Here is a 26,076-nt window from a genome sequence, read left to right as displayed (position 1 = left end):
AGATGTTCACCATCTGCTGTGTGACCAGTCTTTTCATGAAAGATGTCTCATAGATACATGTTCATACAGCTCGAGGGAAATCAGTCTTAATAGAATAAGATGTTTAAGAAGAAAGACATGCCAAGCCAAGTGTTGTTATGGACTTGTGACACACCTTTGGTATTTGGTGGGCATGAGGTCAACCTAAGTTCACATATATTTTAGTATTTACACATTTAATTTAAAAAATATTCATTCACCAAAAAAGCCCAAAATAAACCATAAACAGAACCCAAAGGTTTTGAAAGTAACAAAATAATTTTTACAAATGTTTGTTGTTAGTTCCTTTTCCTGTTACAATGAATATCTGTCTTGTTTTATTTACTATTTTATTACCACTGAATATCCCCCCACATTATAGTTATATAATTACAGCAGGGCAGTACATGCTCCTCTAAACTTTCAAAACAGTCTGCTGGAATTTATACCCATGGCAATATCTATAGCAGTAAAACAATTTAGGCTGCTATCCTGCAACTCTAGGCACATGCATAACTTTACTTAAGTGAGCAGTCTCATGAACTTTAATGGGACTAGTCTCTGGAGTAAAGTCAAGTATGTGACTAAGGTTTGTAGAATCAGAGGCAAAATTATTACTTACTGGTATGCACAGTGAATTCAGTGGGCCTCCTTATCTGAGCAAAGTTACATGCATGCCTAAGATCCTGATCCTGCAAAGATTTGTACATGAGCTTCACTTCACACATGGTGACTAGTTCCACTGAAGTTTGCAGGATTCAGCTCTTAATGACAGAACTTCCATTAACAATAATGGCAGTGGCTCATTGCTTTGAAAATGTATCCCAAAACAATATTAGAAACCATATGGCGCAATCTGAACAATAAGCAAGTAATTGTTCAGATAACAAAGTTGCAATTTTATGGGACTGAACAAGTTATTAAAACCCCCACCATTGTCCCGATCCTACAATTGGCTGGGCATGGCATGTGGCATGGCCACACTCCAACACCTATGTGGTGCCTTGCCTGGACACAGGGGTCTATTGGTGTTAGAGTTAACTACAGGATTTGGGCCATCTTCCTGGAATGGGAGAAAATGTATGAACAAATTCACTGCTGCATAGAGTCAGATAAAAGAAATAGTATGGGCTGTTTGCTGGAGACATAAAAGAAAAAATATCAGATTAGTTATTCCGTTCAGATACCTGAATTTCCAGCAAGATAGTGTGGGACGCAAATTATTTAAAAGATATGCCACCTGAAAAGTGGCAGGAGGCCCTTTTTTACCACTATTTGAATTTATTGCTTTATGTTTACCATCTCACAATCCTCTACATTTAACTGGATACTAAATATATTCCCTTGCATTTATAACATTCACTCAAAACATTACAAAATTACCAAAGATAGATTACAACATCTATTTACCAAGCATTTTATATTACTGTGAATTTTTCATGGTAAAATATTACTGTTTCATGAAACATAATATCAACTGTATTTCTGGTCTAATTCTTTTCCAGGTGCTCCCCCAGAAGTCAGTGAATGCTTCATATTAACATCTGGGCACAGAATATAGCTCTAGGGATGCCTTGTGAGTTAAACACTTTGTATGTATGTTCTAAAGATGATTTTTATTAGCTATACTGCATTTCCTACTTTTACTTTTATCCATTATTTTTCTGTTGTACTAAAAATATCAGGCTTTGCAATATTTTTATTATGCTAAGATGCATTCTCTATTTCCTGATTTAGGCCCCAGTCCTGCATGTGCATTGTGCTTAACTTTAAGCACATGAGAAATCCCAGGGACCTCCAAATGTTCAATTCACTTTACTGGGACTACTTGCATAATTAAAATCAAGCCTATATGTTTGCACGATAGAGGTTTTACTGTAATTCAATATATATACCAAGAAATACCCCCATTTCAAACAGTCACAATTTTTTCATTGTTTTCTCCCATTATCCTCTCTATAAAAATAACAATGTTTCAAATTCGTCCCTCGTGTAATCTGACTGAGCTTCAGCAGGATGAATTCAGTCAATATTGTGCACCATTTGCAGGTTAAATAAAAAAACTCTATATATTTCTATTGAAATGATATTTTGATGTGAAACTGACTACCTGAACAGCTGGATTCATCAAGACTGAAATCAAAGCAGTCTGCAATACCATCACAGCGCTTGGAGACTGGAATACATGTATTAGTTGATGCACACAACACAGAACCATTGAAGCAGTCCTTTGTGGCTGGAACAAAGTAACAAGATGACATAGTCAGACACATTTCCTTTATTCACTGATAAAACACTATTGGAACACTATAGCAGCTTATTTGTGTCAGAGTATATAAATCTGGATTGGCATTTCCATTATAAACTTCCATTTGAGAGGTGTACAACTTAGACATTAAAAAAGACAGCTTAGGTTGCCAAATCAAGCTTTTACCATGTTCAAATCCTGGGAAGGGGTGTTTACATTTGATATGTTATTGGTGGAATAGGTGCAATGCTTAATGAAAATCCATAATCAGATATCAGAAAACATAATCAACCTGCCTAGATAACTCAGTTATCAAAATAATTGAATTAATTCTTAAACATAGAACTAAAACGTGCTGTAAAAGTATCCCATTTTGTTGCTAGAAGCTAAACACTATATATGGCTGATGTAACAAAAGTGGAGAAAGGCTACATTAAAAATCTAAACCTACAGACATTTGTCATGCTGTAGCATTCAGTTATATTCTCTAAACTCATCTAAAGGAATTATAGAGGGGAAATCTTGACAGAATCACATAAGCCTCCAGTAATTCATTATGGCATCACTGATTCTATAAGATGTACCCGGTGGTTCTGCATTCTGTCCGAGAATCTAACAGCATTTTGTCACTTTGAGAAACATTCTAGCTAATGAAATGTTCTGTTGCACTGCCCCTGAGCCATTATTTCTGAACATCTTGGTTTAAGGGACAGTGAGCTAAATTCTTCTCTCCGTTATGCTTGCGTAAACCAGGAGTAACACACTGTTTTCACTTGAGTTAGACATATCACCAGTGTAACTGAGCAGAATTTGGCCCGGATTTTAGATTTATAACGAGCATGAGAGAATTTAGGAATATTTTAAGTACTGTAAATGACTGGATTATACCGAGCCAAAAGAAAATGCTGAATATAAAATACTGCACTTCAACCTTGCAATACGAATATTACATCAGATCCTGCCAAATATTGCTAATGCAGGCAGTCTCTCAGACGACAAGTAGACTCCTAGAAGTAAAGGTTCACAGGATCAGACCCATAAATCTTACACACTGCCAATTTACCAAGGACTATAAATATATCCAAAATTACTAGTCACTTTAGGAAATCTTGGCGAGTTTTCCTCCTTTTGCATACATCACAGGGCTCATGTAGCTTGTGTCATTTGTGCACAAATACAAGTTTGTGCATATAACTGCAGTAAGCAGTAAATGCATCCAAAATCAGGGGTGAAATTGCACACGCCCTGAGAATTTGATATTTTAAAAACCTCAAGTCTTTAACCTCAGCAATTTCATTTATATCTCTTAGACCTTCTGTATGATTTTTCTTACCCATCTATTTTAAAGACGCTCCATGTAAGGACACATGTAGTATTGCTTATTTTGTTTAATGTACACCGTGATAAACATAGGAGCTCTGTACCTGGGCTACATTTAAGTTGTGCTCAGCACAGCTTGTATTGGGGAGACAAATGTGCCATAGAGCCACTTCTACTTTCCCCAGTCTTGGGACTGGCTCTCCGCTACATGGATACCATAGGGTAAAACAGAGAAATCTTTGGGTTGCTTCTCTACTTTGTGTTGGCTGTCATTAGTCCCAAGGACTTTTTCAATAGCTGGGGATTGTTGGGGCATAGAGATGCCCTGAACATGCCCTTTTCTCCCCAGTTTACCACCTCCCCACCCCCTACCCCTGTACTCGGGAGGGTGGTGAAGAAATTGCTTGAGTGGCTCTGCACCACCCTAAAATTCCCCTTCCAGAGGGTGGATCTCCTTCATGACTGCATTGCACCACTGCAGTGGGTGTTAAGAAAGGGAATATGACTGAGTTATCAATGCAGCAGTAACTAACTTTTAGAATTTTCTGACTTTTTAACATTGATATTTCTACTTTAATATTGCATCAATGCTTTGGATACAGTCAATACACTCTGTCATTCACACAACTACAATGGGCTTCAGCAGAGTTATAATTTAATGTCATAAGAGACCACCATGTGTTTTAAGGATGCAGATGCCAAATGCAGGGATTAAAGTGGAAGCAAATGGTCAAAAATACTTAGGTTTGCATCCACAATTCATTCTGTAAGTGCAAATTAAGTGTGTAGAAAGAAAGAAAGAAAGAATTTGTTTTTAAAATGTATGATTTTAATGTTTATTATGTCTTTGGAAGTTTATAGGTGCACACCACAGATCCATTTTATTGCACTGTAGAGAAATGAGAAATCATTTCTTATTCATTGCTGTTAGCACTTAAGTCAGATTCTATTGGGGGCATGTGGAAAGTAATGCATATACCCGTTGGGTCTTTATGTTTATTTTATACCCTTTCCATTTTAGATCATGCAATTTATCAAAAAAAAAAAAAAAAAAAAAAGCTGGTGAGATAAAGAGACCTTTCCTAAAATTAGAAGTGACAGAAGGGCTAGCTAGGCTAGCTAAGCAGAGCTTTTGTAAAGGCAACATAACTTGAAGCTTCTGTTGTAAAGAGCAGCAAGAAATAAAATCCACCAAGTTAATAGGTATAATACAACATTAACATGACACCTCATAAGCAAACTGTTCAGTGACCTCTGCAGGAAATTTCTTTCTACATAAATCTTTAAATCATACATGGCGAAATTTCTGTGGTGGTGATAGTGGTTGTAGTAGAGATGTGACTAATGCATTTGTGTTTGTTTTTCTTTGCTGTGGCCTCTTTCAGGATTTATACTTTATCTCCACAGAACACATTTTGCCAACCTGTCTTCATCCTGGGAGATGATGCTATCATTTGATACAATCTGGGACTGAAACAGGATGAGCATTTTGTGGCTTTCTGTTCATACACCCAGGTAAATGAAATTGTGAAGGGAAATAGTGCACGTGAACTGAGAGGAGAATAGGGCCTGATCCAAAGCCCACTGAAGTTGATGAGAGTCTTTCCATTGACTTCAATGCTTTGGGTGAAGCCTTTCAAAAAGAGTAGCAAAGAAATGTCATTAAAAAAGACAGAACTATGGTTGCTTTTTGGAAGGAGCTGATAAAAGAGAATTAAATGGACAGTGGGGGAGCAGAAAAAATGTTTACTATTTTGTTAAAAATGATCTAACCTAAAAGAATGGCTCTGGTGGTCATCAAAGCTTAACTGCACTCTGCTATGCTCATTTATGCTTAGGAAAAGAAATTCAAATTCAGGTCTCACAAAAATCTTCTAAGAAAACATCATCTGATCTGTATTATTATTACATTACATACAGAGTGTGATTACTAGCACAACACTCAATTTTTTTTTACAGAACATGCAAAAATTCCAATAAAGTAAACTGAGTTTGTAAAATAGGTGTTTTCTTTTTTCCCTTCTGATTTTCCTCTGCTGACAAATGTTCATGGTATCTGACATGTCAAAAGTAGACAGCAAGAGAAGATGAATGCTGCAAAGCCCTCATAGCATACCAACAGCAAAGAGAGAAAAGTCTGCACAATAGTAACCACCCTGCAGTTCAGTTCCAAAGCATCACCAACCTCAATCGTGATCTTGAGAGAGGGAATGTCAACTGTCATGGCAGTGTCATATTGTCAGCTACCATATTGTAGGCATAAAACTATCAAACTTTTGGAGTAGGGATGTGATAGTAGGTTTGAATAAGTTTCCAACCCACCCAAAATTCCTGGGTTTAAGATCTCAGCATGGAGCTGTTTGTTCTTTGACTATGTCAGGAATTACTTTGCCTCCCTCCCAAGGTGTAGCTTTAAGATTGAAAGATACAGTAACTCCTCACTTAACGTTGTAGTTATGTTCCTGAAAAATGCGACTTTAAGCGAAACAATTTAATACTGGTACACAGTGATGATGATTGTGAAGCTTGGTTGAGGTGGAGGAGTTAGAAGGTGGGATATTTCCCTTACTGCTAAATGATGAACTAGCAATTGGCTGAGCCTTCAAGGGTTAACTCTCTCACTCTACAAGGCAGCAGGAATGGAGGGAGATATGCGCATTTCCCCTTTAAGTACACTGCCTTGTTAATTAGATCAGCTCGCTGAGATGGAAGCTGCTGCAAGCTCCCTCTGTCCTGTGCTCTGGTGTGTCCCCCCTGCTCTATGGAAGATGGGGTAAGAGGGGTGCAGGAGCAGGGGGGAGGGGGACATGCTGACATTAGCCCCCCTCCTTCTTCCCTCCCCCCCGCACAACAAGCAGGAGTCTCAGGGAGCAGCTCCAAGGCAGAGGGCAGGAGCAGCACATGGCAGTGGTGGGAGGGACAGCTGCAATTGCTAGCCTGCTGGGCAGCTGCTGCACAAGGAACTTAGGGGAGCGGGGAGTTGATGGGGGAGCTGCTGGGGGCTGCTGGTCCACCCTGGTTCCAAGCTAGGGTGACCAGATGTCCCGATTTTATAGGGACAGTCCCGATTTCTGGGTCTCTCTCTTATATAGGTTCCTATTACCCCCCACCCCCTGTCCTGATTTTTCACACTCGCTGTCTAGTCACCCTATTCTAAGCCCCCACCAGCTAGCTGCAATGGGCTGCTCTTCCTGCAAGTAGTAGACAAAGCAGGCGGCTGCCAAACAACATTAGAAGGGAACATTACAGAACTTTAAATAAGCATGTTCTCTAATTGATCAGCAACGTAACGAAACGACGTTAACCGGGACGACTTTAAGTGAGGAGTTACTGTACTGAAGTAATATTTCAAGAGCATTGGAACTAGTAGTGGGAGACATGTGATCCTAGGAGCACACAACTGGCCTGCTGGACTGGAGTTAGGATCTTAGCCTTAGGACATAATGAGATAATCTAGAAAAGATAGGGGACAGGCCTAGGGCAGACAGAGGTGGTAGAGGATTGAAAGCGGGGACTTTGGACACAGCCAGACCTCGGAGCCCTTGAAGTAAGTAATGATCTAAAGACAGAAACATCCTGGAGCTTGTGCTTTCATTGATTCAATTTCAGAATTTTCTACAAAAACACAGAGCTCAACTTTCAGCTCAGATTCACAGGAAAGTTCTGCCATATAGTTTGTAAAAGCAACTGCTGAACACCTCCTGCATGTGTACAGTAGTTGATTGTGTTAGATACAGTATGTGATTATTTGTCTGCATGGATAACATGTATCAACGGAGACGACTGAAAAATCGAATTTCCATCCAGCAGGAAAATCTGATATTGTAATATGTGTTTTCATTCTGAAATGAAACATTTGGTTTCAGTTTGTCAACCTAGAATGAAACATTTTGGGTTGGGCGGCATTAATCTCTGTATCAGCCTGAGCCGCTGTAGTGCCCCCTGGGAGCTGGAGTTCCAGGTCCCTCATGCTTTCGTCCCCTATGAAGCTAGGACACAGGTTGCTGCTACTACAGCACCAGACTTGCTTTTGAAACTCTAGTGAGGTCAGGAGTGTTCCCTGGAACATTGAACTGGCAGAATCGCAAAGCAATGCAGCTGAGTGATCTAAGAACAAAAGCAGAAATGCTTCCAATTATGTATATTAGTAGAAGTACCATACAGTCATTTAAAAGCATTTGTCACTGTGGTTACTCTGTGGAGCAGTACAGTATTATTGGCTGCACTCCCTGCTTGATTAACAAAATAACATCCTTTTATATGCCGTAACATATTAAAGAAAATCTCTTTGTGGTCCATTTCCAGTATATGCACTACCCATGTTGACTCAGAACTCCCTCAGAATAGCTATCCAGTTCTGGATGCCCATTCATCATTGCTCTTTGTTTAACATCAGACCCATCAGCAGTATTTTAGATTTAGGGAGGATCTCCTCCTCCTTGTTGGAACTTGTAAAATGGCAGCCTCCTAAAATGCTCTGTTTCAGCCACACAGTTTAATTAACACTGTAACAGTACCAACCCCTGGCTGTAGATGCTCCCTACCTGCTGCTTCCTTCAGTTATTTGCACAGAAGTTTACTATCTTCTCTCAGTTTGCTCTCTACAGTATCTCTTCTGTGCCATGTCCAACTGCACCCTCCCAGTCATTTCTTTTCTATAGATCATCCTTCTGGAAAGGTTGCTCTCCCTCTCTCAGTTCTACCATCAAATTTACTGTTGGGTATTTCCTTGCACACCTTGAGGCAGCTACAGTGGAGGACATAGACTCCAATACTGTCCTTGCCTTAGAAACACTAGATGTACCTGCATGTAACATCAGACAGGAGCAAGATTCCTCCTCAAACAGAGTTAGCGGGCATCACCCAGGATCTCCAGAGCAAACACCACCTAGCTGCTGATATGGCTCTTACAGAGAAATAAATGGAAGATACCATGGGGGTGAGGAATGAAATATATAAGTCCCTGCTCCACCCCACTAGTCCTTTACTTGACCCATGATACCATTCTCCATGGACCATGGGGACAGCAATGTGGGAAATGAGGAGGAGTGGGTCTGGAATGGTCCCTTTCCACAGGTCTCTCCCCTTTTATGTCACATGCAATTGTTCTTATAGAGTTTTCCTGCATTCTGCTCAAGAAATGGATTGGGCATTTGTTCCTCAACTGTGCTTCATTACTTGCCTCTGATCAGTCGTGGGAGGTCTGAACAAGGAGTTAACCACTGATGATCATACCATAAATGATCATATATGATATGCAGATACAAAAAAAATTATGTTATTAGCTGTGCAATCATACAAAATTCACTGGATTTGGATTTGTTTAGTACGGTTCTATTGTACTTTGTCATTTTATGAAAATAAGTTAGCTTGTGTATAACTACATCACTAAACGTAACTTACGACAGTCAGTTTCATCTTCATTAAACTGGCAGTCAGGCACACCGTCACATCTCAAGAGTGATGGGATACAACCTTTATTAGTACACAGGAACTCTGTTTCCTTGCAAAGCCATGGAGAAGCAGTGGTAGGAATCTCAGTAGGACAATTAATTTCATCAGTTCCATCCATACAATCCTCTACCCCATTACATTTTACAGCAAGAGGTAGACACTGCTGTACATACACACAAGTGAACTGGTCAGCTCTGCACGTTGGAGGTTGTGGTTTGGCTGTTCCTAGACAGGTGAAATAAGACCAAGAAAGGCATAATTATCATGTCAGTCTTGAAGTCACAATATATCCTGACTTCTAGGGATTACTGGGAAGGCAATTAATTTTGCAGATTCAACACTTCTAATATGATTGCAAATTATTTATAAACACATTCCACCCTTTGTATAGTATTCAATATTGAAAAGTCTGTGTATCACCTCCTTGTTTATTTTGTTGCAGCATTTTTCTTATAGAGCCTAAATGCACCATTTATTTTGATTCTTTTGTTTGTACCTTGTTTGTGCAGGAGGCTTAATACAGAAGGGTTGCTAAAAGTTATCTTTCACTCTGTATTAGGAAAAGGTTTATTAATATTTTTGGCAGCCATCAAGTTATAGTGCTCCTCTTTCAATAGACTTAATGGATTAAAACAATAACAAAGAAGGGTTATATAAGCCTCTAGATCAACAAGAACATTTCACACAGAAAGCTTTTATGTACTCCAAGGTTTACCCTTAGACATCAACAAAATAGCAAGGGGAAAATTTTTGCAGAGTAGCTGCAAAGAAAACTATTTTGTTATATCAATGTATTTGCTTTGATTCTGTAGCATAGCTTCATTAAATGGGGGAATTAAATCAAAGGAAGGACTGTGTAATGTTTTTTCAGGATACAATTCACCAGCAGCATAAGCAAAAACTGGCATTTTGTTGGTTAACCCTTGGAGTAATCCAAATCCTTGACAATAGAGGGGCACACTGTACAGTTATGTTACTCTTTTTTGACCCCAGCAGTTAGTCAAAATTTGGGGTCTAATGGCTTGTTTTGGCTAGGAGGAGAATTTGATCCTGGAGTCAGGAGTTTCCCTGATACAATCCTGTTTATTTATAAAGAATGTACAAAATCTTGTTTCCCTGAACACAGCATGAATCAAACAGCAGGAGACAGTTTCTTTGGACAGTTCCAAGCCTCTTTTGAGCCCGCACTTAGCCCAAAAGCTCTCTCTTTAGGCTTTTCTCAGGGCTGGTCCACACTAAGCCCCCAGTTCGAACTAAGATACGCAACTTCAGCTACGTGAATAACGTAGCTGAAGTCGAAGTATCTTAGTTCAAACTTAAAGGTACTTACCGCGGGTCCACACGCGGCAGGCAGGCTCCCCCGTCGACTCCGCCTACTCCTCTCGCAGAGCAGGATTACCGGCGTCGACGGCGAGCACTTCCGGGATCGATTTATCGCATCTAGACAAGACGCGATAAATCGATTCCAGAAGATCGATTGCTTGCCGCCGAACCAGCGGGTAAGTATAGACGTACCCTCAGAGTCACATTACCAGTGCTTGTTCCAGCTGCATCCTTGCTTTTCTGCTGTTTCTCCCGCTTTTCTTATACAGACAGACACACACACCTCCACCAAACAATACCCAGTAAAACACCACCACCCACATGTGCCTTGCATGTGCCCGTGTTTGGGTGGAGGCTGTTATTGTTTCAACTATCTGGTTCCAAAAAGGAGCTGAACTGTTTAATATGTTTATCAATAATGAAAAATAGCTCTTACACCACAGTTTCATTGAGGCTTAACCCAACACATAACATTTATTTCTAGAGCTGAAAAATACTGGAAACAATTTTCTGTGAATAATAAACTAATTTACTTCAGCATTGCTTGGGCTCCTTTTTTTGTGTGTTTGTGTGCAAATATTAGTGCAATAGAGTTTTACTGGCACAAATACTCATGGACATTTTAAATCTACACATGTGAGTATTTGTGCTGGAAGTGCTGGTGTGCTCATCCATCATGGAATAGAAGTGCAGTAGAACCTCAGAGTTATGAACATGGAAGTTAAAAACTTATCAGTCAACCACACACCTCATTTGAAACCAGAAGTATGCACTCAGGCAGAGACCAAAAAAAAAAAAAAAAAAAAAAAGCAAATACAGTACAGTACTGTGTTAAACGTAAACTACTAAAAATAAAGGGAAAGCAGCATTTTTCTTCTGCATAGTAAAGTTTCAAAGCTGCATTAAGCCAATGTTAAGTTGCAAACGTTTGAAAGAACAATCATAACATTTTGTTCAGAGTTACAAACACTTCAGAGTTATGAACAACCTCCATTCCCCAGGTGTTCATAACTTTGAGGTGCTACCGTAATAACATGCAACTTATCTGGCCGATCACAACTAATCAACATTGATTGAATAGACAATATAGTTCATTGCAATCAATTCTTAGAATTGACAAATTTGGAAAAAAGTCACTATGTTCTTTCAGATTTGAAGAAATTGACATCATCTTGTGAATACTCTGCAAAGAGAAAGACCGTTTACAGGCTAAATTCTGTGGATAAATAATTTGATGCCAATTATGGTCCAGACTCTTTGTTGTACTGAGTTTTTGTTCAGTTCAACAGAGAGGGAAGGGGCCAACAAGGAACTTTTTTATGGCTCCCTGATTCTCTAGTCTTGTCTGCTCCAGCCAGGGCCCTGGTGGAATTTACAGAAACCCTGGAGGCTGCACTAAACTCTGCCAAATGGTACTGTCTATTGCACTCTGGTCATGCCCTATGTCTGCTCCCACATATTCCATACACCAGGATTCCTGGAGAGGGTGTCAAAAGGACCTGATTATGCAGATTCTCTGTCCAGTATAACAATGATTCCCCCATTGGAAAGATGTGTCTGATTTCCTTTGTACTGCGTGAGTGCAAAAGGTATAGATAAGATCAGGCTGGAGAATCTGGCCCTGTATGCTCGATTCTCTTTATATCTAGATGAATGTGCAGCATGCCAGTAAGTCCAATGATTTATATTACCACCAACAGCGTTAAAGACATTACATGTCAGACAAACAGTTTTCCCATTAAAGCCAATGGGAGTTTTGCCATTGACTTCAACAAGAGAAGAAGCAGGCCTAAATCTGGAAATTCACCTGTGGTGCTAGTTTGCTTTACTAAATCATGTGAATGATGTTACATTCATGAATGATGAGAATTAGCCAACAGGAGTGTAATGTGGAGACACCATGCAATGTTTTTGTTTGCTCATGGTGGTAGACCCTGTAGACAGCAGCTGCAGTGAAGAAATGATTCAGTCAGAGACTGAGGGCTTGTCTATACTTACGCGCTGGTTCGGCGGCAGGCAATCGAACTTCTGGGTTTGATTTATCGCGTCTTGTCTGGACGCGATAAATCGAACGCAGATGTGCTCGCCGTCGACTCCGGTAATCCTGCTAGGCGCGAGGAGTACGCGGAGTCGACGGGGGAGCCTGCCTGCCACATCTGGACCGCGGTAAGTTCGAACTAAGGTACGTCGACTTCAGCTACGTTATTCACGTAGCTGAAGTTGCGTACCTTAGTTCAAATTGGGGGGGTTAGTGTAGACCAGGCCTAAGTGAAATCACATGCTATTGCTGCAGTGAGGGTGGGCACCTTGCATGGGAATGTACAAATGAGGCTACATCATTTATATTTTCCTTTGTCTTCAGTGCAGTAATCACTGACAACTTGTGTGTGACACATTACAGGATCAGAACCTATGACAGTAGAAAGTCTTTATTGATGTATGATTGGCATCTAAAAGAAGTGCTCCACAATTGACAATAAGCACTTCTTTCAAGATCTAACTGCTTTACCATTCAAATAAACAGAATTTATAATATTTTTATAATAGCCCCATCTAGTGACTTCCAGTAATATTATAGGGAGAAAGAGCTCCCACCCCCTGCCCTGACTCTACTACTCTAGACACTGACATTTGACCTGTGAGAAATCTCTGATGATCATGTGGGTCCAGGACAGAAAATGACATACTACAGGCATATTCCAGGTCCCCGATGTCCTGAGATAGGTGGTGCTGTGAAGCTGGATGTGCTATCCTTCATACTCTGGCCATAAGCCATACTTAAAAATAGTCCTCATCAATTGTTTTGACACAGTAAAAATGGTAAACTGCTGGTTTATGTCAGAATGTCAGCGTAATCCTCCGACCTAAGATTAGAATGATGAATTAACTTTTTTTAGAAAGTTTTCAAGATCTGTGCAATGTCACATGTACATTCCAATCACTGCTGTTTCAAGCATCTCATTTTAAATACTGTCTCTAGCCATGAATAAAAGTCTTTGTTTTTATTCTGACAAATAATTAATTTAAGAATTTCATTCTTCTCTTTACCACAATATCTTTGTTGCAAAGATAATATTCACTATTTTTAGATGTTTTAATTTTAAAAGCAGTATTGGATCCATATATAATTATTAAATAGACAAAATGAGGTAATCCAATTTTTATGTAATGTTTTAACGTACATTTTAAGTTGTTTTTTGCTTTACAAATCTATCATTTTCACTTTATGTATCTTCAAAAGGCTCCTAAATAATAGTTATATTTGTCTGATTGGTTTTAGGAATTTATTTACATCACATAGTAATTAATTTAAGAGTTCAGATGAGATGATTTAATGGTCCCTTCTGACCTGTAATTTCTTTAAAATATTCATAGAGCTTAACATTTTTTTAACATTTTCCATTTTTTCCCCCTTTTCATTCTGAATTTGGGCTAGATCATTGTTAATGGAACTACTTAACTTATGTAACGGTGGCAGAATTGGGCCCAGGATGAGGATTTAGTCCAGAGGACACAAATTATGCCCTTTCTTATGCCAAAACAATATTAGTGAAGTCATTTGCTGAATATGACTCATTCTCTACTAAAGTGAACTTTTGTAACTGACATCGTTACAGATCGGGTAATGTTACTGAGTCGGATCCAGGTTTCTAACCTCCTCCAGCTTCACACTCAGAGGTATTTGAATTTGTGGTTCCATTTTGAACCCTATGTCTAGTTTTATATATACTTCTGGCTCATAAAAGGCTGATACATTCAAACATATGGTCCTGATTCAGGAAAGGGCTTAAGAATATGGACAATCTCATCCTACATATTCACACATGTGTATAAATGCTTTGTTGAATTGTGGCTTAACATTTCTGCTGTCCTGACTCCCTCCCTGTAAATCCAAAGCAACACCTCTGATATCAGTGGAATTTTCTAAATTTATGCCAGTGTAACTAAGATCAAAATATGTCCCATTGTCTTTAAGACACAGAAGTAAAACTTGTGCTGTGAGCCAGTAGACAGACCTGACTTCAATACCACCATGCTGTCTTGTTACCTCCCCTTTTATGTTAACTGTTCCACATTTTCCATAGCTTTAAATACACTAGGCCAAATTCTGCTCCAAATGACAGCTGAGAAAACATCGCTGAAGTCCATGGGGTTCCACAGTGTGTCCCCCAGAGTGTAATTTGGCCTCCACACAGAAAGTAGGTTATAAATGTTTATATACAGAACAAATGAAATGTGTATGCTAAGAATATTGAGAATTTATCAGACATTCATTTGTACATAATTAACAAAGAATTCAAACTCCTTGATTAGGACTGGGTAAGTCTACTGTGTCTAGTAACTAATGTTAAATTGGAATGAAATCCCATTCAACATTGTCATTAACACAACATTAATTCTTTGCTTTCAAAGCTACTATCTATTTTGGTATTTACACCTACATCGCTGTAGTATCTGCTACTGACATATTTCATTCTTAATAGTAGGAATATTTAAATTGTTTTCTTAATATTGGGGAGAAAAACTAATATATTAGGGATGCAGTGAGGTTTTGAAATGCAAAACGCACTAATATTGCTGATAGCAAGCTAGTTGACCATCAGACTTTGAGAGCTTCCTTCATAATAAATATCCTGTTTTAGTGAGTTGCATAGTAGCCTGTTCCTGTGACAGCTTTAGAAGTGACACATACCTATTACATACACGTGAGCATTATATACATATGTGTGTATAGATATGTGTGTGTTTGTATGTGTAAATACGTACACCCACATTGTATATATTCTATACCCACACTGTATATAAGAAGGTGAGATGTGTCTTTTCTCTTCCTCCAAAAGTGGAAAAGCTGTTTCCACTCCAAGGCTGAACTCTTATTTTTCCTGGGCCTCAGGAAGGAGTAATTTTGGTGGGAAATTCCACATTTGAGAGAGGAAAAGAAAATACTTGTGTGGCAGGTCAATTTTAAATATTGTATTTGTTTGAAATTTAGAATAAATCTTGAGAGTAGTGTGGATGGATTAGGGTGAGCCGGAGTCAGACGAGGTAGTCAAAGGAATATGATAAATAAATGTATCATGCAATTTATCACATGGATATCAACTCCATATATAAAGTATGTAGTATTAAAAAGGAGACTTTGGAAAAGCTGAGAGAATAGCAGGAAAGCACAGCTATGATAACATCAAGCTAAATATAAATGTTTCATGTTTGTCAAAACCAGAGGTCTCAAGCATAGAAGTAAAACTGACCCATTGGCTTAGTACATCTGAATCTAGTTGGTTTTATAACTGCTTATTTCTGTTTTTGACATGTGGTGCATGCTAATGTTTTCCTAACAATGCCCATATACAATAAGTAATGCTAAGCAGTTTCTTTCAGTAATGAATAGTGGTTTATTTTTGCCCTCAGATGAAGGGCCATGAAGTTTAACTCAGATACTTTCTTGAGAGAATAACTTTTATTGCAATAACTGGAAACCAAACATACAAGCTTTCAAGAGCCCATGTTCCTCCATTTACTTACGTGCTGACTAATTGTTGGAAAGGATACTTCCCCAGTCACTGAAGGATAGTGACTTGTACTTAGGGCAGTATTATTTGCTACAGCAATGTACTGTATTATATACAGTTCATCCACCCATCCAAAAAGGGGTGGGAGTTAAGGGGCGCAGGGGGAGATAATGATATACAAAATCATGTATTCCAAACAATATATCATGAGAAAACTTGAACTTCTTAAGTTCAGGCTGGATAGTCATTCAAAGTCAGGTCTGGGAGATATTGAGGAATGCATTCAGTATAAGGACATGGAGGGAAAAACAAGCCAACCAAAAACAATTTTACAATATGTAAAGGGAATATTATCATCAATATTCTGTTTTAATGAGCACTGAGGGTACATTTGGAACCATACAAATAAGTCCTGCCCCAAAGAACATTGCGCCAGATCCTCAACTGGTATAAATTTGTTATAGCTCCATCGAAGTCTATGAAGCTCTGACAATTTAAATGCTTTGCATACTACTACATAATTACATGGATCTGTGCCATATAATCTGTTTTGTCTTATACACTGCCATTCATACCTATAATACATACAATGAATATTGAAATTTAAAGGAAGGCTTAAAAATATATTTAGCAACTACTTTAGGTGAACATGGTACAATGAAATTCCAATTACAGTCAGAAATCCTCTGTGCACCACCCAGCTGTGGTGGGCATTAGGCAGGGGTGTCGGGTGTGAGCTGAGGAGCCAGACTAGCCAGAGTATCGTAGCCCAGAACTCGTAAAAGAAACAGGAAACTGGCTATGGCCAGGAGAGGGAAGAGAAAATAAAAAGACTAGAGTTCCAAAAATTAACGCATTTTGCTTATACAGTGATGCAATTGGAATGACTGTTAGCTGGTTTTTCATACATAGACCCCATACCCATCAGATAAAATGTATACATTTATCTACATTGTTACCCTGGTGAGTAGCATACCAGGATATCTGACTACCTCAGCTGCAATATATGTGGCATAGTGAATATAGCTCATTATCTACTTTGAGAACAGAAAACTTTACAACTTGAAATTTGTCTATGAAGTCAAAAGGATCAAGCACGTGCTGAAAGTTAAGCTCATGCATAAGTATTGGCAGGATAGGAACTTATTCATTATTTTCAATTATTCAGTTACTTCATGTAAATATATGCTATAGCTATGTTTTTGTCTTTTTGTTATTCATGGCATGTGATTGATCACAAAGTATTGCTTCTGTTTCCTGACTGGATGACAAATTTTATAAGGAGACATAGTGGAAAAGATGATTTCATCTTCAATCCTCTTCCTCTTCAAGAACTTGGGAAGACTTTTGTTCTTGGACAGAGTACCCAAAAGGACTCCAGTGGATTGCAGATAAATTAATATTTTATCCTATCTGGATGGTGCTGCAGTTATTGGGCCAAATTTTACATTCAGTGACACTGGTGTAAAGCTGGAGTAAATGAAAACACAACTTGGCTCAGTGAATCAACATAACTCTATTAATGTGTATTATTTGTCTTGACTAGTTTACGTGATCATGGTTCGCTGAAGACTAAATACAATGTTAAACTGACAGTTAAGTTACTACCAGTAGATCTATGACTCATGGGACTCTGAACTTTCTCACTGAAGGCCCATATTATTGACTAAAGCTTGCCCATTGCCTATGTACAACATTGTAAACATTTGGCATACTTCTGCAATAAGCAGTTCAGGAACAACCAATTTGTGCTATTGCCTGTCATATGCAAGTCATTTATTTTCAGTAGAAATTGAGAATTGGTAAAAAGCTGTGTGAAGGTTTGGTTTCCAACAGACTGAAACAGGGACTATGGGGACAATTTTAGAGCAGGGTAAGAATGGCTATTACCAACATGAATTACTCACTCACATTTTTCCTGATGCTGGTTCCTGAAAAAAAGCAACCGAAGTATTTTCTCTCTCAGCTGTATATTTAGATGAAGAATAAAAAAGGCAGATTTTGCAGATGGAAAATCATCACATGCAATGACTTGAGAAGAGAACATTGGAAGTTTTATGCAACTCTAGAGCCAAATATTTCAGTTGCTACTCAGACAAAATGCTCATTGAGGTAAATGTGGGGAGTTGCCTAATTAAGGACTTCAGGATATGATGTTCCCTCCCAAATCTATATAGTGCAGCTATGTCATTCTGGTTGGAAAATTAAATACTTTCATTAATTCTACAGATTTTCCTGAACAAATTCAGCAGGGCAAAATATCATGAAAGCTTTATTTTTTGGCAAATATAGGTTTTAGGATTGGTGCTCTGATAAACTCAACTAATGAATTAAGTTATTTCAATTATTTATAAAAAAAATAATAAATCTGTGACCTTTGGTTTTCAGATGGGGATCTCTCTTTACTAGAAAACTCAGGATGGGTGTAGCATAAGCTTGGACAGAGACAGACAGAAAAGTGGTAGTCTTGGATCAATGTGTTATTATGTGCTATTATGCATGTATGAAGTAGCACCCAGAAGTCCAATCAAGTTTGCAGGCTCACTGTGGGCAGGTGTTGTACAAACACACTAAAATAGATTGGCAAGGGTTGCCTGAGACACCGCACCCTAGTAATTAGGTTTAGATCCTGCTGGTAAAAGGTTACATAGATTGTATTGAAGCACTAAGGTTGTTCAGAAGAGAAAGAATCTAAGATACCGTCTAAGTAGTCCCAAGGGAGGAACTGTAGAAGCAGCCACATCTAGGGAGAAGAGTTAAGATGAAAATTATGTTGCATAGGCAACCTAAATTCTGGCATTTCCTCACTTTTGCGGTCTTGGCTTTGCAACCTTACCAATATTTTTAATGTAGTTTTTGAGTGTATAATATCGCCAAAGGTCTTCAAACTTCCTATTAATAGTTGGTGATTTACTGTAGGTAGCAGGGTAGAAGTGAGTACTGAGGAAGGTTCTGAAGGAGAACAGTGTAGTGGCTATGTAGACTAGTTCACCGTAGGTATTCCATGCATCAAGGATAGCATGGCAAATAAAAGAACAAATACATGCATGAAGGAAGTTAACTAACAACATAACTGGCCAAGATTTTGAAAAGTGACTAGTGATTTTGGGTGCCTCAATTCTTGGGTTCCCAACTTGACACCCCTTAAAGGGGTTTGCTTTGCAGAGGAGAGGTGCTCAGCCCTTTCTGAAGACCTGACCTCTGTAAGGCATGTGTAGCAGGGTGCTGGTGCAAAAACACCTAATTACCCCTCCTCAGCCAGCTCCAATCAAGAGAAATAGGTTGGGGCTGGTGAAACAGACCTGATGCCTGGTCTGAGGATTGGCTCCACCTGCGGGCCTGACAAGCCAGCAGTCATGAGGGCTGGGAGCCAGCAGAAAAGCCAGCCAGAGAAAGGTCAGTCTCCTAGCTGCGGGCTGACTGCAGGAGAAGAGGGAACTAACCCTGCAAGCCTTGTATGTAGCTCAACACTGGTGGTTGGAGAACTGTGTGTGTAAATAAAGCCACGGGTGCTGCACAACTGGCGGCCTCTCTGCACTTTATTGGGACAGCTAGCGGGCCCAGGAAGAGGAGCGGGGCAGTGGACTCATCACAGCATGTCAATTTAGAACCCCAAAATTGAGGCACCCAAAATTATTAGTCACTTTTGAAAATCTTGGCTATTGTTCTTTGCCAAGGAATAAATTACCATAGGAATGAAGCCCTCTTCTTTTTCATTTCATTCTGTAATAGTTTTTCCCAAATCCATTCATCCAGGTAATGGTTCTCTTCTTCTTAAAAGTGGTGAGGGGATTCTAGATCCATGACTTTTTCAGCTTGCATGAATATTTTTCTTCAGATTTTCCTGTGCTCCTAAATTTTGTGGCCACTTTCACTCTTCTTAGCTTGGAAAGCAAACCTACAGTTATAGTACCAGTACCTCCAGAGGCATGAATGTTACTCTGATCTTAGGCCTGATACTGCAACCTGTGTGCATGTGGAACTCTCACTGATGTCAACCAAAATTGTTTGGTGCCTTAGGAATACCAGGATCAAGGCCTGCCAGGCACATGGGTGACATCTCTCCCAGTATGGTGTGGGGAAAGCTGCTTCTTAATGCTAGCCAGCAGGCTAGTACAATACATCAAGATTTAAACACACCTCTTAAACATTTCAGGTTCTAAGTTAGGAAGCACCAAACTGCTTTTCAATGTCATTGAAAATAAACCTAGCTACATTTTAGAAATCAGCAAACAAATCTAACTGTTGACTACACTGACCATAGACCATCCTTCAAAAGGAGGCAATTTTTCTGAAAAATTGCTAATGCTATTTTATTACTGAAGCATCCCTTTCCCTCCCCCCTCCCCCCCCGGCCGCAGCTCTTCTTGACACAGCTAGGGAGTTTGGGGAAGATGATCAGTTAGATAACTATCTCAAAATCTTTTACAGTGGCCCATAAGGGATTGAAGATTGGGTACATGAAGGGTATTGGTAAGCTGGAGATGGGGAACAACTGGAATGTCTCAGCTGGAAAATTATGTCCCTTTTGAGTGTATGATGGAGGAGGTTCACAGCTCCTGAAAGGGGTGACCAAAAATCAATATATATCCCATTGAGATTCATTTGAGAGTTGTACCACCTGGGGGGCTGAATGATAGTAACTCATTGCAAACAGTTGGGATACTGCCTAGGTCTGACTTCCAAATTCTGGTTCCTCACTGAGGCAGTAAAGACAGAAAATGAAGAACCTTGCAGCAAAAATTTAATCCAGCAATTCAGAGTTTCCAATTGGTTTGTCTATTTGCTTCTTCAAGGCTCTCCTCTCAGGGAAGAGACAGTTGATTTTTATATTGGGGTCAAGGAGCAATAACGGTTTTGGTTTTTTTGGTGTTGAAAGGATGGGAAAGTTTGTATGAGTTCTGAGCTATCGAATGGAACCTTTCACCCCAGTGAAAGCAGTGCCCAACCAATTAAAAAAATTATACTATCCTCTAGCACCTAGTTGGCATAATCCAGTGAGAATTGGCCCCTTTGTTGGCAGCCTGAGCAATGAAGTCAGGAACTCAGGTGTCATGCAAGGTGAAGTATAATCTCACCTCTAGAGCCTTATCAGCAGGGTTAACCAGGATCATCTGACACCATTGTTAAACATGAGAGTCCCTACCAGGTGAGGCTAGATTCATGTTGGTGCAGTGTGAGGAAGTATGCAGCTGCCACCTTTGTTCTACCTATTCTGTTGATAAACTGATAAATTTGATTTTAATCTGTTTAAAATATAGAGAGAAGGGGTGGGGTGCGGAGAAGGGACAGATTGAGAAATGCAGAAGTAGAAAAGAATCAAAAAAGAATCAAAAGAAAAACAATGAAGTACAAGACATCATGAAATAAAGTTTAAAACAGCATTAAACACTACTGAAAAGCCTACTGTGAGAGAAAACAGACTAAAAAGAGTGAAATGAAAAGGTACAGAAAGATAAAGAAAAAAGGTGTGACAGAGAAGAAAAAAGGGAAATCTACTGGAGTCCTTTTTTTTAAAAAAAGTAACCTTTCTCTAATTTTCTGAAAAATGTTCATTGTTTGGTTAACCAGTTTTATATAAATACTACAAGGCTGAGAAATTCCTAACATTTATGACTGAATGGGGCAAAGCAGATGATGGATTCTTAATAGGGCTGGCAAGCAATTAAAAAAATTAATCGCACTGTTAAAGAATAATAGAATACCATTTATTTAAAATTTTTTGGATGTTTTCTACATTTTCAAATATATTGATTTCAATTACCACACAGAATACAAAGTGTACAGTGCTTACTTTATATTATTTTTATTCCAAATATTTGCATAGTAAAAAACAAAAGAAATAGTATTTTTAAATTCACCTAATACAAATAACATAGTGCAATCGCTTCATCATGAAAGTTGAACTTAGAAATGTAGAATTATGTACAAAAAAATAACAGCACTAAAAAATAAAACAATGTAAAACTTTAGAGCCTACAAGTGCACTCAGTCCTTCTTCTTGTTCAGCCAATCACTCAAACAAACAAGTTTGTTTACATTTGCAGGAGAGAATGCTGCCTGCTTCTTATTTACAGTGTCACCTAAAAGTGAGAAAAGCGTTCACATAGCACTGTTGTAGCCGGTGTTGCAATATATTTACGTGCCAGATGCGTTAAAGATTCATACCATGCTTCAACCACCATTCCAGATGACATGCATCCATGATGATGACGGGTTCTGTTCGATAACAATCCAAAGCAGTGCGGACCGACACATGTTCATTTTCATCATCTGAGTCAGATTTCACAAGCAGAAGATTGATTTTTTTTGTTTGTTTTGGTGATTTGGATTCTGTAGTTTCTGCATCAGAGTGTTGCTCTTTTAAGACGTTTGAAAGCATGCTCCACATCTCTTCCCTCTCAGATTTTGGAAGGCACTTCAGATTCTTAGAAGAAGTAGGACTGAGTGGACTTGTAGGCTCAAAAGTTCTACATTGTTTTGTTTTTTTGAGTGCAGATATGTAACAAAAAAAAGCTACATTTGTAAGTTGCATGATAAAGAGATTTTACTTCAGTACCTATATGAGGGGAATTGAAAAATACTATTTCTTTGTTTATCATTTTTACAGTGCAAATATTTGTAATAAAAATAATATAAAGTGAGCACTGTACACTTTGTATTCGGTGTTGAAATTGAAATAAATATATTTGAAAATGTAGAAAAACGTCCAAAAATATTTAATAAATTTCAATTATTGTTCTATTGTTTAACAGTGCAATTAAAAGTGCGATTAATTGCGATTAATTTTTTTAATCACGATTAATTTTTTGAGTTAATTGCGTGAGTTAACTGTGATTACTCGACAGCCCTAATTCTTAATTGTCTACAACGGCCCAGAGTTTCTTATGGTGTCTGCTCCTGTTTATACCTGTGGTTATGCTATATAAATACTCATCATAAAATCTCAAGACAGAGGTCAATCTTCTAAAGCTGAATAAACCAAAATTGTAACTAATTAGTTTTAAAAAAATCTTATTTCCAAGCATCATTTAGAACCCCTCAGTGCAGAAAAAGCTGAAGCAGCAGTCAAAAATTAGCATTCACATATATCTTCATTTCCAGCAGATCATCTGTGCCAAGGGCAAGTATCGCATTTGACTGATCTCTGAAAGAGCCCACAAAGTCAAACTTTTGGCCTTGTTTATGGCTTTCTGACACACCTCTGAATTGTCACGGTTGTTCAGTAAAGCATTAAAATGACTACTGATGCCTATAACTCACCGAGTGAGGCCCAAGGACTTGCTTTTGGTATATAAAGCCATACATAATTTAGGTCTAATCTACCTGAGGGATAACTGATCTTGAAATATTTGAGTTGGATGGGGTTGGAAATACTCACCATCTCACCATGTAATTCTGAATGTACAGGAGACTAATACTTCTCCCGAAGGCTTGTGACATTGGAATGCTCTCTCCCCTCCATATGTCACTAAGGTTGTTTAAATAAAGTTCTTTTGCTGCAGTGTTTTCAGCAAAGCTAGTGTATTGTAACAGGAATATAATATCTACTATATAGAGCTTGTCATCAATAGATATCGAAAATGCTTTACAAAAGAGGTAAATATCTTTATCACCGATTTACAGATCAGGAAACTAAGGCACAGGGAGGTGAAATGACTTGCTTAAGGTCACCCAGAAGGCCACTGGCCAAGCCAGGAATAGAATCCACATCTCCTGAATCCCAATTCAGTGCTCCGTCTGGGTCCCCAGCGGCAGAGTAGTGTGGCCAGGTCACCGAGCCCTGGCACTCCACAATCTGAGAGAAACAATAAAGCAGCAGGGCCAGGAAGCAACCTTCTTGAAGCATTTAAAAGTCAGTGCTAAGGGCTTTTTAAGGTGGTTAAGTAGCCCATGGACCTGGACGAGGGGAAAGATTTGCAACACACCAAAGGAATATTATTGACCTGAATGTGAACCTATTGTAGGCTTGAGGCTGTTGGTTCTCTTTATTTTAGCCTGCCTGAGAAAGAAAGAAAGAAAGAAAGAAAGAAAGAAAGAAAGAAAGAAAGAAAGAAAGTGCACAAGAAGAACTGTTCACTAGCAAGTAGTCTTGCTATATTTTGTTTGGGAAAAGGGAAAGCTTCCAAGAGAATGTGGCTACAGATTGGCTAAACTGAGAACTTTATTGTACTTTGGCTTTGAAAAGAGGGGGTGGGGGGGAGATAGACTGCAAGTTCCCCAGGGACTTTTTGTTGTGTTTGTACAGCACCTAGCACAACAGAGTCCTAGTCCATGGCTAGAGCTCCTTGATGCTACCTCAATAAAAATAAATAACAGTCTTGGGAAAACAGGAAATTTAGCTGTCCAGTCTTGAGGGCCTCAGACTGGAACTCAGAGAGCTGGGCCGGATGGAGTCCCCATCTCCCCTCAAGTGCCTCAATTACAAAGAGATTTCCATCCCTTCTGTTGCAGCAAATGGAGCACAACAACTCATTTAAACAGCCTTGGTACTGTAGCCAGAATTCATCTGTGTCCTCCTTGCAGGGCAAATTAAATTTCCTTTTTGGTTGGATATTGATTTGAATGGGGCGTGTTGAGGATGTGGGATATTGGAGGATTTACTAATAGGCTGTAAGATGCTTGATTATGAGCCAGATTGTCTTTTTGAAATGAAATTGTTAGTTATGCTTTTGTTAGGATACGCCAGAGGCATTTTGGCATGCGGGCATTATAACTAATGAAGTATAACTAATTAAAGCAGTGATGGGTGAAAACCAAAAATGTAGAATTTTGGTTTGCTTTAGCAGACAAAAGTTTGGATGTCTGGTATATGATACAATCCTCTTTGAGCTCGAATTGGCATGGAAATCATGTAAAACAAGGCATTTTAACAGTATTTCTGATCCTTCCTTTTTTCAGCTGGGCTAGAACTACAAGGAGAATAGCTTTTTATGCAGTATTTTAGTACTTCATCCTCTGGACCCATATGAAACTAGGTATGGAAACATTATTATTTTTTAAAGTAAATGAACTTTTTTCATAACACTAAGTACGGTTAAAAGTTTAAGTTTAAAGAGGAGGTTTGGATTGATCCTTAACTATATTTTCCCATCCCTAAAACTGACCCTAATTCCTGGATCAGTAATTCTCATTATGAATCCTGCCTCTCCCTACTGGTGGAGAGGAATTTGAAATCTCTAAGTACCTTGAGTGGTAGGAGAAAATTCTGGATCTCCTGCATGGCAAGCCTTTTTCTTTACATCTCATTTGCCAGGCAGTTTTGAAGACAGCAAGGTTTTTTGCAATCAGCAGCTGGCAGTGTAGCTATCAATGCGCAGAGGATACTAGCAGGAAGTTTCTTCAGCACTAAACTGGGGATGAGCATGATCATATTTTATTCAAATGTTCAGAAATATTCTTGGATCCATAGAAAGTCTCTTAGTTAATGAGGGCTCACTATTTAAAAACAAATAAAAACCTCAGCTGAATTAGAGCTGCTGGAAATGCTTTATTGCTTAGAGCTCCCAACCAGCTAAATTATGATTGCTTCCATTTAGAACATGTTGCCCCAGGAAACCTAAAGTAATTAAAGTGAGGCTGGAGAAGTAGTAATGCAGTGAGAGAGAGAAAGAAAGAGAAAGGAAAAATCTGTAGCAGCAAAGCAATCTATTAAAAAGGGAGAATATAAGAAAAGTGTAACTTCAGGTGTGACATACTTCTTTATCTTGCAGTTGAGAATTCTTTGAACAAAGACAAATATTATGGGCAAAATCAAAATAAAAGCTGGCACAGAATGGTGTAATCTTTCACTCAAGAACTTTATATATCTGTTAACTGCCTTTTTGTTCTCTGTTTGGGACCTTTTGCAGAGTTCTGCAGAAAAAGCAAATCACACCTGAAACTCAGAACACTGCGCCTGTGCCATTTGCAGAGTAGAATCTTCAGATTTTATTGTAAAAGAAGTGGCCACTAGGAAAATACATGCACAAGGAGGTGCTGCTGCTAGGGCAGATCCTGAATAAACTAAAAGATGGTTTCCTCACCCTCCTCCTGACCTCATCACTGCATTCTCGTATAGATTCTCTAAGCAGGTACACAGCTCTTGTTTACTCTTGTTTCTTTACCAACCCAGGTCAGCAAGAAAGGCCTCTTCTCAAGATGGTCCAAGACCAGTGGGGAAAGAAGAGGGTATCTGAGTGTCCTGCCAGTCTACACCAG

At 38.9% G+C, this 26,076-nt stretch overlaps 1 protein-coding gene across 1 annotated transcript in view; it reads right to left on the bottom strand.

Annotated features, from left to right (window-relative positions):
• MALRD1 (MAM and LDL receptor class A domain containing 1) overlaps positions 1-26,076 on the bottom strand; it is a 378,194-nt gene that overhangs the window by 50,535 nt on the left and 301,583 nt on the right. The window contains exons 24-25 of the mRNA XM_065399653.1: positions 8,990-9,265; positions 2,129-2,254 (exon numbers count right to left, since the gene is read on the bottom strand). Of these exons, the coding sequence (XP_065255725.1) occupies positions 2,129-2,254; positions 8,990-9,265 (402 nt within the window). The remainder of the gene's footprint in view (positions 1-2,128; positions 2,255-8,989; positions 9,266-26,076) is intronic.

This window comes from Emys orbicularis, chromosome 2 (genome assembly GCF_028017835.1).
Source record: "Emys orbicularis isolate rEmyOrb1 chromosome 2, rEmyOrb1.hap1, whole genome shotgun sequence".
Taxonomy (NCBI): Eukaryota; Metazoa; Chordata; order Testudines; family Emydidae; genus Emys; species Emys orbicularis.
Note: the sequence above shows the minus strand (reverse complement) of the source record. Positions and strands in the feature narration are given on the sequence as shown.